The following is a 15,906-nucleotide window of genomic DNA, read 5'->3' on the forward strand; positions in this document are numbered from 1 at the left end:
TTTTCTTTCTTATTTTGTTTACCCTTTAAAAATAAAACAAAAATAAGTGGCGACTTCAAGTCTTTTTCTAAAAAAAAAAATCAAATTTTCATTAAATAAAATAAAAAGCGAGTTTCGCCATCGAGTGGGAAATGCATGAGCCGAAATGCGGGGTCCACAGGTTGGCTCGGCTATTAAGCATTTGTTGGTAGACTTGCCAACAATATTTTTAAAGCCCGGTGGTTGGATCTCCAATAAGACACCTCATTTTTAAAATTATTATAAGAATGGAAGCTTAAATTGACCGATGAATTGTTTTTTCTTCTTGCCATTTTTCGCCAACATACAACTGACACGTTGATAATTTCGGTGCCACGTGATTCATTTCTTTCTTTCTTATTTTTTTTTTCAAAAATCTTGCAATTGGCTCACTTACCAGCCCACGCATTGCGCTCACTTAAAAGGTAAAACCCCGAGCTTGGGAGAACCCCCACCACCAACCCACCAACCATGCTTTTACATTATAAACCGAACATATACGTTCGTTATCAGCATTACATATATAAACCATATATGTATATAAACAAATATAATATATAAATAAAATAAAATTATTATAAATAAATTAATTTTGGTTATTGTGTTAAATACAAAATAAATATAAATTTATGAATAAAATTATCAAAATTTTAAAATAAAAAATGCTTCTACAAATTATCATCATTTCTTCTATATTATTATATACATTTAAATTTTTGACCTATCGATATTTTGTGTCAAAATATTCGTATCTCTGATATATTCGTAAAATCAAAGTACCAATATATTCATAATTACCGATATTTTCATCTTTGGTTTTTGAAAGGGTACGGAGCAAGGTAAAGTCTTGTGTTGCAGATTAAATTATTGTGTTATGTTTTATATTTATAAATATTTAAAAAATTAAAATAAATATAAATCTTAATTAAAATTTATTTGTGAGATGATAAACATGAATCTATTATTTGTGGAAAAAAAAGCAATGGTAATTTACAAGACAATAAAATGATGGAATGTATAACGGTTAAAATTTGATAAATTTAAATGATAAAATTTTATTTTATTTTTACATAAAAACTATTAAGAAAACCTTGTAGAACTTAACATGTGCCATAGTAGCTTAAAACAACTTCGTGAAAATGACATGGTATGATTAGTGATTTTATTTTATTTTTTTCATGTTTCCTCTTTAGTTAATCTCTAAACTTCATGAAAGCTTATATACTGAAGTAATTATTATTATTGTTTTTTATTTCTTTTTTTTGTTATAGCTTCTTCAACACCTTCTTGAAATTCCAGACATCACATTTAGTGTGCCCAATCTGGAGAAACTAATTCTTGATGGTTGTTCAAGTTTGCTTTAGGTCCACCCATCTATTGGAAAGCTTAGCAAGCTTATTTTATTGAGTTTGAAAAATGGCAAAAAGCTTAGCGGTTTTCAGAGCATCATCAACATGGAAACACTTGAAATTCTTAATTTCTTTAGCTGCTCGGGGCTCAAGAAATTTCTAGATATTCAAGGTAACATGGAACATTTATTGGAGCTTTATTTGACTCCAACTGCTATCATGGAACTTATTACAAGAAAAGAATCAAGAATCCCATAATTTTAGGATAAGATTTGTTAATATGAGATTATTTTTTTGATTGATTGTAATTGATTCGTTTACACATAGTTTCCTATAATAGGCTAACTGATGTTTTGTTTTGTATATACGTATCTTCTTCTCTGTAAGTAAAAACATTCAATATACTGAAGATTCCCAAAATACTATGTTTTACTCGGTTTTTGACATGGTATTAGAGCACCAAACCTGGTGACTCTGAATTCTTCCAAACGCTTTTGCAACCTAATCTCTTATTACAACCGCTGCCATGGACATTAACAACAGAACGTTGACATTGTCTAAGGCTACCATAGAAGCCTCAGATTCCTTCTCTCTACACCACTCGAACCACCCGAGTATGGTACTCATCTCAAGGAACTTGAAGGAGATAACTACAGCATATGGAGTCGGGGTATGAGAATTTAGTTTGAGTACTAAAGATAAGATTGGATTTGTCATAGGTTCAATCAAGCTGCCTCCAACTCCATTGAAAAATGATAGTTTTCCTTCTTGGCAATGATGCAACGATATGGTGATCTCATGGTTATTGAATTCCATTAATCCAAACATAACCAATAGTGTGATTTATGCTGAAACTTCAACACAAATCTAGGTAGATTTAAAAGAATGTTTTTCTTAAGGAAACGATTCAAGAATTTATCAGATCAAACGAGACATCGTGGAACATAGGTGAGCCAACAATCAATTTAAGTTTACTACACAAAGCTTTAAGCTTTTTGGGATGAACTTTCATCCTATCATAAAGTGTTATCCTACTCTTGTGGAGGGTTGGAGAAACTCAAGGAAATGGATGAAAAAAAAAAGTGTTATGCAGTTTCTCATGGGATTGAATGATAGTTATGCTACCATTGATGGACAAATCTTATTGATGCAACCTTTACCTGATGCATGTCGAGTTTACTCACTTGTCCTTCAATAAGAAAAACAGGTTGAATTTTATCTCAGACATGGGAACATGAACCATCATGCCATGCTTGCAGATCGGCACAGCAAGGTGACTCCAGCATGTCAGGTTCAAAGGTAAAAGACTTCGCTACACTGCTCTTATTGTGATAGTAATTATCATAACATTGAGAAGTGTTACTACCTATATTGCTCTCCAATAGGTCATAGGCTTCATGGGAAGAATGTGAAGCCTCCTAATCAGTGTCACTCAAATGCAAACAATGTGAATGTGGAAACAAACAAGGCCGTGGAGATAGAAGCAAAATATCTTCCAACAAGTGATGGATCAAGGCTCACAATTGAGGAATATGACCAACTAATGGCCATGATTCAAAAAAACAATGATGGTAACTCACAATATTTTGCAAATACCACAGGTATAAATATGCCATCATCCAAAATCATTCAAGATTACCTACACTCGAATATGTGTTGGATTATTGATAGTGGAACCGCAAATCATGTGACTTCTTCAACTGAATTATTAGATCTAAAAAATTTGCCCAAGATAACCACCATTAGTTTGCCAGATGGTGGTCAGACACATATTAAGTCGATTAGTTCATTGGATATTTCACCCCACATTAAACTTGATGAAGTACTCAAAGTTCCACAATTTCAAGTTAATTTACTATCAGTTAGTAAACTAACATGGGCATTAAAATGTATAGTGATGTTCTTTTTCGATTTTTGTGTTGTGCAGAACATTGCTACAAGGAGATGATTGGCTTGGGCAAGCAATATAATGACCTCTACTACCTAGCACAAAACCAAAATCCAGCCTTGGATTACGCCATTCGTAAACATCCCAATCTTTGGCATTAGCATCTTAGGCACTTGTCATCCAGTCATCTTTAAGTTCTTGCTAAAATTAATCTTGAAATTTATTTTGATTCCAAGCATGTTTGTGAAATCTACCCTTTAGCCAAACAAACTTGTTTATATTTTCTATCTAGTTTAATTTCTTCTTAAACACCTTTTTATTTGATTTATTATGATATTTGAGGACCACTTTGAATAAATTTTCATTTCGGGGCTCGTTATTTCCTAACAATTGTTAATGACTATACTAAATATGCCTAGATACAACTCATGAGTTTTAAATTTGAAACACAAAGGATATTGCAATCATTAATTTCTTGGGTGGAAACATAATTCAATTGTCGCATTAAAACTCTTCAAATTGATAATGGCATTGAAATTTCCTTTATGATATAGTATCTAGATACTAAGGGGATCAATTACCATCATTCATGTACTTACACCCCCCAACAAAATAGGGTGGTTGCGAGGAAACATTGTCATCTTTTAAATGTGGGAAGAGTTTTTCGTTTTCAACCAAACTTGTTGTCAAAATTTTGGGAGGAAAGTGTTTAAATGGCTTGCTATTTAATTAATCACTTACCCACACCTCTTCTTTCTCAGAAATGTCATATCAACTTCTCCACAACAAGCTACTTACATATGACCATCTACAGACTTTTGGATGTCTTTGTTATGCCACCAATCTCTTACCAACACATAAATTTGATAAAAGAGTCCATCGTTGCATATTTGTTGGTTATCCTCTTGGTAAAAAAGGTTATTGGATTTATAATCTTGAAAGTAATAAATTCTTTTCTTCCAAAGATATTGTCTTTCATGAACACACTAGTAGGAAAAATGCATGTTATGACGCTTGATTCCTAAACGCTTCTAAAAAGTGTTAAGGAATTAGGTTAACTTTGGCGCTTGTAGAATATTTATAAACCTTGGCACTTCTAAGATAGATGTATTAGATTCAATGGCATTTTTTAAGTTGACGCCTTTTGGAAGCAGTGTCATTGAAATGAAGAGCAACATTGGCATTTTTATTAAGTGTCATTGAATTTATTGATATATATTTCATTCTTTTTCCCACCCAAACACATTACACTCAGATCCCCACACTTAGAGCCCTAGCCCACAATAATTCCCTGCAGGGTCAGCCACCAGCAACCACCAATTGATGGGAAAATGTTGCCAAGACATTTAAGGTACTCTTATTTCTTTTATTATTAGTTTGTTTGCTTACCCAGAAAATGGGAGAAAATATATGAAAGTCATACTGAAAATTTTTGAATCTAAAAACTTGAATTGGTTAATCCAATTATTTCAATTATATATAATTTATTGGTTTTTATGGTTGATTGAGAAGATGGTGAAAGAGATATGGAGAGAGCAGGGGCCTACTCATGAACCCTAGCCCTTTGAACAATCCATTATTTGGGTTTTCTCCATCATAGAGAACCTGCAACACACTGATTTTCTTTAAACACGTCTATTTATGAACACTTATAGGTGGAATTGAGACCTTCCTTGGTTGAACGTCTTTATTAGCCTTTGGAAAAAATGCTTTTCAAGATGCCTTTCAAAGACTTTTCAAGCAATAGGGTATGAGTGTGGTTACTTGACTGTGTTAGCAAGAATGGTAAGTATTTTCTAATAAAAATTTGCTTTGTATTTTTCTACGACCCCCAAAATATGAAACCAAACACAACCAAACTCTAGAGAGAGAAAGGTGAGGGTAGAGAGAGAAGGAATAAGAAAAGAGGGACAACATTGGAATTTGGTCTGGTTTTTTTTTTCTTTTATTTTTTTTTCTTGGGTAAATCTTGTTTTTAATCTTCCCTGGTAAATTCCAAAATATTTAATAGGATAATTTTTTTTTTTTTTGGAGGTTGGGGTTTTATTGTTAGGCTTTTTTGGGGGCGTCTAAATTGGTATTTCAATTTTGAAATTTAAAATTGATTTTCCTTTTTGGTACTTTTAAATGAAATTACAATTTAATACTTTATTATAATTAATATTAATTTAGAATGAATAAACTATCATTAATGTATTTTCAGTTTAAATCAATGAGAAATACCTGTAACACTTTGGCAAAAATATTTTTTTAAAATAATGAACTAGAGAAAATATTTTGTGAAACAAGAATTTTGGTAAAACAATAGTAAAAAATTACAGAGATGTGTAGTTAACAAAAAAATAAAGAAAAAACAAAAAAGGAAAAAAAATGAAATTTCAATAACTTTTATGGATTTGGATTACTAAAAAAAGTCATTAAAATTACACAATTTTAATAGAAAAAAAATCCAATTAGAATTAAGCTACAACATTGAGAATTAGAGTTGTTTTTAGGTAGTTTGATAGATTGTATAAGTTCAAATGATAAGAATTGTGTGGTTTGTATTCATTTTATTTTTAAAAATTATATTAATAATATTTGAAGTTAATAAGAATTATACATTTTTTAAGGTGCAAATTTTTTTTGTCATTAAAATGGCAACAAATAATTTTATTGTTTCCCAAATTTCTACAAATAAATAACTTTAGTAGTAAGGATACATTATTATTCAATAACTCATGTTTGACTTTTTTTTCATTAAGTGTGGTCATTTATTGTTCTATTCCAGCTTTTTAGATTCCATTTGGAGAATAAATGATATTCCAATGGATGATTAAATATTCAAATTAGAGATCTTTTGTGATATGTCACTAATGATTCCTCATGAAACTTTCTAGTCTTAATTATATACCATCTACACTTGTGAAGTATTGTTTATTTATTGATATTGAAAAAGAAGTAGTGAACAAAGACTATAAGAAAAAAACCTTTGTTGATGGAAATGCCACCTAGGCCTATCAACTATTGCCTCTATTTCTAAACATAAAAAATTTTGAAATTTTGCTATGGCTTATTGAAGGACAAAGATGTTGAAATAGATAATTGATGCATGGTTATTAGGAGACTCCACTAACAACTTTCCATATCTAGCTATCCCTATTTTGTGTGTTCCTTTATCCTCTGCTAATGTGGTAGAGAAAGTTGTAGAGGCAAGTGAGAAATCACAATTGGTGAGGAAAACATCTATGGTACAAAAAAAGGGGTATACCAATGATGAAAAACCGGAGGAACTAGAGTCTCCTCTAACATCCATCATTGAGAAATGTCACCATCTCCATCTATTGTAAGAAACAGAAATGGAAAACACAATGAGAAGGAAACAAACCATAATGGCTTAAATGCAAGGTATGAACTCCTCTATAAGGTTTGGTCTTCTTGAACGGTGCTAGTGATTACATGAAGATAATCTTGTAATATATACAAAATATTTCCTAGTCAAGTGAACTGCTATTATGTAAATTGAGACTTTATGATTTGATTGTTCTTACCTAAAAGATCTCTTTGTTAGCTTATTTACCTTGATCTTGAAAGCATACATTCCTTGTTGACTTATCGATTTTATTTATGGATTGATTAGGTTGTTAGGAAGAATACTTATGATTCACTCAGTGACCTTATTATCTTCACTTAGTTCATTTGTTTTTCCTTTTTGTAGGTTTGGTTTGCAAGAGATAAAATTGGTGAAGGAATTGATAGAACAAGAAGAGAAGCCCAATTTCAGGTAGCTAAAGCTTCTCATATGTATTGTCTTGTAAGATCTCTTATTTCTACATTTATTCTTGTCAATGCATTTTGATGTTTCTACTTTTTATCATGGCTAGAGTTTTGCTTATGCTTGCTTGGTTGTTTATTGTAGCTTTTATCTTGGGTAAGTGTTACATAATGAAGTACTTTTTTTTTCTTTTTTTCTTTTTTAATGTGACAAATCTATTGTGAAAGAAATTTACGTGTGTAATAATAAATAGCATAATGTTTCATTGTAATTCGGTTTAATATCTTAACAAATTATTCTTCTTTTTAGTTTCAAGGAATTTTTTAGTTTAATGTCATGTCCATTTATAAACCTCCAATGGAGGATTAAAGAAATAGTTCAGTCATTTAAAATATCAATTGAAATTCTAATATTGTTTACAAATCAAAGCCTTTGTCAAGACCAAATTAGATTAGATTAGCTTGCTAAAAGAAGGAAATTGAGCACATGCAGAGTACACAATGGTCCATCCAATTAGGACCATAAAGCAATGAAAAAGAAAAAATAACATAATTTAAAGTGACTAAACAAGAATAAACTTTCTTCCATCCTATCTATAAAATCAAGAAAAGACAAATGTCTTTCCCATAAGAATTTTACAATTGCCAAAATAACTTTAGGAAGACATCTTTAAGCTTCAACATAATTAACTTTTCCTCTTTCAAAGACTCTATCATTCTTCTCCTTCTAAATATACCACAAAATATGTAGCATAGTCGGATTATAATTGTCTTCATTTTCTTCTCTATAAGCTGCCAATAAGTTTTTAATAAAATGAGGCTTGACCTAAGATATCCCAACGAATGAGAACACTAACACCCATCACCACACAATGAAGCCAAACGGTATTTGCTAACTCTACTTGCATATATAATATCAGTTCATGAGTAAAGGACCTTTATTCCTTAATTGGTCTATTAGTGTAATAAAATTGGTTGCCAACATTTTGCACCCTAAACATGGTTGGTTTTATAACCATCTTGTAAAAGTTTTTATTCATTTGATAGGTGACTTATCTTATGAAGCCTATTTATAACCTGAAGTCACCAAAGACTCGTTCTTTAATAGAGAACTTTTTGGTCTATAACTGCTTTTGAGTTTTGACACGTCCATGAAATTGTGTCAAACACATATCTTATATTGTTTCTTTATTTGTATTTCCTATTTTTATTTCTCATTTTGGGAAGCCTCTAGCCAGTGTTTGTTAACCTACAACATGTTTCCACTTTTAACTTTCATGGAATATCATTATTAATTATTTTCTTTAACTTTCATGTTTCATTGTCAAAACACCTTTCTCTTTGGATCTTGCTTTCCCAGTATGTCTCTGACATGTTCACCAATATGTATTAGGTATGTCTTTTTTTATTGTTGAAAAGGAGTTTCATTACAACTCAATCCTTTTATTGCTTGAAAAAGAGTTATATATATATATATATATATTTAATCCACTTGAATGGTGAAAATTCTTGTAAACAAAAACTTTCGGTCTTACATGTTTTCATGGAAATATTATATCAAGCCCAATGAATATATATATATATATATATATATATATATATATATATATATATATATATATATATAGATATTTAATCCACTTGAATGGTGAAGATTCTTGTAAACAAAAACTTTCGGTCTTACATGTTTTCATGGAAATATTATATCAAGCCCAGTGACCGCTTTTCAATCACTTGGCTGTTCAAAAGAGTTGATAAATAAATAAATATAAAATGAACTTAAAAAAGGAAAACCTTTTCATCTATTTTCAAGAATTTCCCTATGTCCATAAAGCTTTTGTATTTTTTGTTTGGTAGAGAAAAAAAAGAGATATAATGGGAGTTACAATTTTAAAAATAAATTGTATGACATATTAATGAGTATGATTTTCATTTATTTTTCAAAAACATAAATTGAAAAGAGAAAGTGAAAGCAAGTTTGAATAGTCTAAATTAATTTTTATAAAGATTATAATTTCAATTATGCTTATTAGTTGTTGCATGTATAAATTAAATGTTTTTTTTTTTAATTTGTCCTTTGCTTATATATATTTTTTTCTAAAATTGTAATTGATTTTAGTTTTTTGTGCATGTAGGTCATCTTTTTGGGAAATTAACCTTATAGTTGGATAAGCTAGCATGAAACAGTATGTTGAAGACCAAGGCATAATTGGGTTGCATGTAAAGAAAAAATGAACCATGTTAAGGGACTAAACATTAAAGTTGTGACTTTTTTTTTTGTTATTTTAATATCTTTTAGTTTTTTGGGATAACCGATTAAAAGGGACAAATATCCCTCAATATTGCAGAACTAACCCCTCACTTATTTAAGTCTCAAAAATGACCCAATTCGGACAAAAATACCCCCTCAGCTATCTTTTCAGCCCATTTTCCCTCCAACTCCAATTTTCCCTTGTGTTGTGTCTCTTCCTTACCCTGCAAACCCATTTGTTCCATCTGTTAACAAAAAGGCAACACAACACAAAGTAAAAACAGAAAGTAAGTTTCACTATTTCATTCTTTGATTTTAGTTTTTCGAACTGTACATATGAATCTTCATCCATGAAATGAGAAAAAACCCTAAGTGTCTTATTTTGGTTCATTTTTTTTTTCAATCAAACCCTATTTTTCATCTTTCTGATATTGTGTGTTAATTCAGTTCATGAAAATGGAGGAAGAAAAAAATTCGGTGATGAAAAATACGAAACAGAAGAGGTATAAAATTTTGGGAAAAAAGAGAAGTGAAAGAAAGTCAGGTTTTGAAACCTCGTCATCGTCATCAAAAAATGAGAAGAAATCAACTGATTCAATAAGCATTAATTTTCTACTTGAAATTTTGATTTTTAATTTTTTTTTTAATTTTATCATTTTTAATCGATTATCCTTTTTTTTTATGAATTTATTTTTCATGAATTGATAATGTAATTGTTGAAAATTTTCTCAGTGAGGTTATAGTCCAAGGTTTAAAGCAATATTTGAATGATTAGAAAAAACTAAACTTAACCATAAAAAAGTTTTGAAATTTTGTGTAATGAAGTTATTTGTTATGAATTTATAACGTATTTGAATATAATTTTTATGAAATTATTTTATCCAAATATTTAGAATTTTGATTTAAATATATATGTTAAGAAAAAATTGAACTTAACTGCTATCAAGTTCATTGTCAACAGGTTGCAATTTCAAAATGGGCATTAGGAGTTGTCCACCTTCATCGAAGGATTATATATGTATATGACTTATTGATGGGCATCAATAATAATGCAAGATTGCAAGTTGCCATTAAACCATTAGCCAAATTGTTGCCGCATATATTGAATGCAATAGCATATTATGGGTTTCATGGTGACACAAAAGTTAACTACCAGGAATGGGAAATTGAATGGCTGTAAGATATTCCTCAACAGGAAAATGAGTAAGTGATCTTAAATTTACTTTCATAACTTATACACTTAATCCTTAATAATATCCCTAACATTGATTATTTGTGTACCATGTAGTGGTGATTGTGGCATGTTTGTTATTAAATATGTTGAATACTTAATGCATAACCATCCATTGAAGTCATTAACAAGTGCTCGAATGGACTGGTTTCGGGAAAAGATTGCAGCAGAGTTATTTTATATGAAATACTTGCCTATGTAATGAATTCATGTTGATATTTCACATTTTGATAATGTAGTTGGATGGTTTGTTATATGTAATTGGATAGCTTCATATATGTTGTTAGACATTTTGATAAATGTAGTTGGACAGGTTGATATATCTACTTGGATATTTTGATGAATGTTGTTCGATAGTTATGTATACAATTGGCCTTTTAAACTAAACTTGAATGTTGTCAAGTTGTTATGTGTACAAACTTGAAGGTAGTTAAGTCCACAGTCTTAATAGAACACCTGAACATAACTACTATCAAGTTAACTGTGAACAAACTTGACAGATATTAAGTCGAAATCTATTCCAGAATAACATATTTAATCTGGACTTAACAGGTATCAAGTTGATCTTCTATAGACTCATAGGAAATTGTGTCTACAGTTGCCATTTTAACTTGAACTTAACTATTGTCAAGTTATTTTATGAACAAACTTGAAGGTAGTTAAGTCTACAGTCTTCAGACAAAACCTGAACTTAACTATTGTCAAGTTGCTTTATGAACAAACTTGAAAGTAGTTAAGTTCACAGTCTTCAGACAAAACCTGAACTTAACTATTGTCAAGTTGTTTTATGTACAAACTTGAAGGTAGTTAAGTTCACGGTCTTTAAACAAAACCTGAACTTAATTATTGTAAAGTTGTTTTATGTATAAACTTGAAGGTAGTTAAGTCCACAGTCTTTAGACAAAACCTGAACTTAACTATTGTCAAGTTGTTTTATGTACCAACTTGAAGGCAGTTAAGTCAACGGTCTTTAGACAAAACCTGAACTTAACCATTGTTAAGTTGTTTTATGTACAAACTTGAAGGTAGTTAAGTCTATAGTCTTCAGACAAAACCTAAACTTAACTATTGTCAAGTTCCTTATCAATAAACGTGAGAACAGTTGAGTCCATAGTTTGAGAATAAAAATGTAATTTTCATTCATACTTTATACATAACTCATCATAACATATATGTATAAAAGTAACAAATATCTCCATTTCTATGGGTATGCAAAAAAAGGGATCATTATTACAATATTCATCTATGTGCTTATCCTATCACCTTATACAAAAAAAGTAACTTACATTTCCGTTCACATGGGTACCAAAAAAACAAAAAAGCTCACTATTACAATTTTCATTCCATGTAAGTTCATAGAGTGCCAAAGCTATCATGATATCAAGGGATTGGTCGTTTGCATGTTTTCTGATTATGCCCATATTGACCACATCGACTACAACGAGATGTGTGCTTGCCCTGTCCACCAGAAGAAATTCTTACTTTCCTTGGTCTTCCTGTTGGACTCCTCGTTTTAGGTGGTAACACAACTTTGTCACGAATATGATTAGGTACTACCCAATCTATTTCATTTCCAGTTGGATAAATACACTCTGAATATGAAGATAACAATGCTTTAGTAGTAAAATACTTGGAGCACAAAGTGTAACATGAAATGTTGTAAAATCTACAAGCAGCAATAGCATGTGCACATGGAATATGATCAAGATCAAATTGTCGACATGTGCATGAACGAGTATCTAAATTCACTTGAGCACTAATGCTAGCATAGTTAACATTACACTCCTTGGAGTTGATAGGTTCCACTAGATATGTTGCTGACATATTATACCTCGAATGAAGTTCTCCATCAGCCCACATGGTAAGTTCAGTTGACATTGACATTGCTTGTTGTTGACAAGTCACAAACCATTTTTGAAGTAAGTTTCTCAATTCTTCAACCAATTGCAAAACTGGAAGATCTCTAGCATTTTTCAACACAGCATTAAGGCTTTCAACGATCCCTGTCGTCATGATATTATATCTTTTTCTGGTAGAATATGAACGTGCCCATCGATCAACACCTATATCCATCAAATGTCTTGTTGCTCTTGGGTCAATCATCTCTAGTTGCCCAAATATAAAATTAAACTCTGAAACATGATAAACATGGGCGGCATCATGGAACAACTTATGAATTGCAGGATTCTTGAACTTTGTCTTCAAATTTTGTCCAACGTGATAAGTGCAGACACCATGCCTCGCATGGGGAAATACTTTATGTACTGCTTTTTCAATGCTACCATGTCGATCTGATATCACAAACAAATCATCAATGTGTCCAAGTGCATCATGCAGTTTTTGTAAAAACCACTCCCATGAGGCATCATTTTATGAATCACCAATCCCAAAGGCTAAAGGGTATATCTGATTGTTGCCATCTTTACACGCTGCAATAAATAAAGTCCCTAAGTACTTTGCTTTCAAAAATGTCCCATCAACTGCAATCACAGGCCTTATTGATGTGTGAAACCCAACAAGAGATGCACCAATCGACATAAAAAAGTATTTGAATTGATTATCACAATCAGTAACTATATCAGTAATGGTACCAAGATTTTTTTGCTCTAAAACATAGCAATAGGATGATAAAGTGTTATAAGACTCCTCAGGTGATCCCCTAATAGAACCTAGAACAAGTTCTTTGGCTCTCCACGCCTTATCATAACTGATTTGAACACCATACTGCTTTCGAATGTCTGTTACAATGTCTTTTGGTCAAAATTCACAACCAACCCCTTGATATGTTTCTTTTATACTCTCACCAATCAACCAACTACTTGCATGTTGATTGTCACGAGACATCATACCTAACCGACAAGTGTGTGTTGAATAGAATTTCATTATTTGAAACATATTGGAAATCCCCAACTTGGTAGCACGAACTCGCCACTTGCATTTTTTATCAAAACATTCAACAAGCAATAACTTAGTAGTGGATTTAGTTGTTTTGAACTCAAACTTCCTTTTCAGAGCCATCATATACAACTTCCACTATAATTCTTTCTTATTTGAGTATATTTGGTGCTCTTCTAGATGGTCATCACTAATTCCACTAACTATAGGTTGTTGCATCATGTTTTGTCTTTTATTTGCTACATCTTCGATTATAGTGGGATTGTCATGTATGAAACCATCATTTGTATCAATCATGGTCAAGATTTCTGCACTCTGAGTTGAACTAGTTCTGAATGAGCCAATTTGGGTCACTTGCTTATCACTAGTAGGGTTAGTATTCATCCTATAATCCTCCTCATTAATTGCAGTCTCATTCATGTTCCAATCATGAACTTTATACCCTTCAAGTGACTCATTTTGAAATCTTGGTCCATTTTCACCATCAACAGTAAGAGTTTCAACTGAATCACAATGAATGTGTCTACTTTTTTGCATCAACATTGAGTCTCCATTCAATTCTTTATCAATCTTAGAAGGCATATGACATTCAAAATAAAAATTGCAAATTGATTTTTGATTGTGATTATCAATTCTCTTTTCAACTATGATGCACAATGGAACAGATAGCTTACCATTTGTACAATTTAAACCAATAAAGAATTTCACATCCCCATCATCAGTTAGTTGTATAAGACTTGTGGGTATGTTGGCATTGAATACATACTTCATTGAAAGAAAACAATTTGTTGGATCTAGCTTCAAAATATGATGGACAACCCCTAATAACTCTTTATATGATATAGTTTTCGGGATCTCAATGCCTTTACCTTTACTTCCTTCGAAATAGAAAACATTTCCATCTCGTACCCATTCTCCTTCATATAAAAGCATTATTCCTACTTCATCAACCACTAAAATAACAAAATAATTCAATTAGTGGCATCAACAAACAATATTAGAATATTTTTTAGTTACATCATAGCATTAGCACCAATAAGTAGGTATTAATTTTAAAAAACTCATTCATTATTAAATACATATTATTTCATTGCACATATTTATTTTTTTAATAAACAACAAATAAATAACATTATTAATCATCTTTACTACCTCAAATAATACCAATAATGCTAAAGAAATACAATGTATATAGTTATTAAATAAATTCAAACATTGTAACTCTAAACTATTTTAAACAATAAAAATATATTTATTTACTAAAAGATTGGTTATGTTATAATTCATTTAATGTCAAGGGTAATTTGCAAATGATTCAACTCAAATTGAGTATAATTAAATAAAATAACAATAATATAATGTTACTATAAAATAACTATATACAATCTTAACTTACGTCAAGTTTAACTTAACACACGTCAAGTTCAACTTAATATCCGTAAGGTTTTGATATATAACTAAAAAAGATAACTTTATATATTATATCAAAACCCTATTCACACATATTTACATCTATATAAAGAACAAATATGCAAACAATACCAAAACCATCATAAAATTCCACAAGTTTTATTACTTACCATCATTTGATTTTTTCATATAGACAATGTTTCTCCACACTACACTTTTTAAGCTGATGGTTTCCTTCTTTTAATCCCTTTTTTCATGGCTATAAATGATATTAAAAAAATTATAACAATTTCAAACTTATTTAAATATTTACTACATCTCATTAAATGTTTGAAAATATTCAATAAATAAAACATGAAAGAAAAAAATATGGAAAAATAAAAATAAACGTACACTGTTTATCCAACCACAACTTAAAGCGCTTTAAGTTGAAGAAATCCGAAGAGAAACTGTGTGAGACTTGAAGAAATGCACTGAAAAGAGAGAAACGAAATAACAGGAGAAAATGAAAAAAAGGAGAAAGTGGAAGAAATAATAAAAAAAGAGGTGAATGGAGGGAAATAAAATTAGAATGGGAGGGAAAAAGGAGTTGATGTAGCTAAGGGGTATTTTTGTCCAGATCGGGTCATTTTGGAGGCTATTAAAAGTGGGGGGTTAGTTTTACAATATTGAGGGTTTTTTGTCCCTTTTGATCAGTTTTCCCTAGTTTTTTTGTGTTTCTTATACAAGTTCTCTATTTGTGATTAAATATTGCAATTTGGAAATGTATTACCAAGTGAAAAATTAGGTGCAACAACTAATTTCATTGGTACATAGTTTTTTGTTTTTTATTTTTATGTGTATGCATTATTTCAATAACAAGTGAAAAAATTATTAAATTAAAACTAAAATTAAACAATTATCTTCTTTGATGCTTTTACTAAGTGTCAAGGAATGAGAGCAATTCTCTTCAATGACGCTTTCTAGAAGTGTCATTATAATTTGATATTTGAAAGCGTTAAACAATGACACTTATAGAAAGTGTCAAGGTTTCTTCTACTCAACAATGACGCTTATAAAAGTGTCAATGTAATCTGATATAACTAACAATGACACTTTTTTTAAGCGTTAA

General features: G+C 30.6%; 1 protein-coding gene across 1 annotated transcript; it reads right to left on the bottom strand.

Annotated features, from left to right (window-relative positions):
• Positions 1–9,381: 9,381 nt before the first annotated feature.
• On the bottom strand, positions 9,382–13,028 carry LOC104877991 (uncharacterized). The gene is made up of 3 exons (XM_010647644.1): positions 12,872–13,028; positions 12,240–12,781; positions 9,382–9,504 (listed from the first exon to the last, which is right to left on the bottom strand). The coding sequence occupies exons 1-3, from the start codon at positions 13,026–13,028 to the stop codon at positions 9,382–9,384; spliced, it is 822 nt and encodes a 273-aa protein (XP_010645946.1).
• Positions 13,029–15,906: the final 2,878 nt, after the last annotated feature.

The sequence above is a fragment of the Vitis vinifera genome, chromosome 18, assembly GCF_030704535.1.
Source record: "Vitis vinifera cultivar Pinot Noir 40024 chromosome 18, ASM3070453v1".
Lineage (NCBI taxonomy): Eukaryota > Viridiplantae > Streptophyta > Magnoliopsida > Vitales > Vitaceae > Vitis > Vitis vinifera.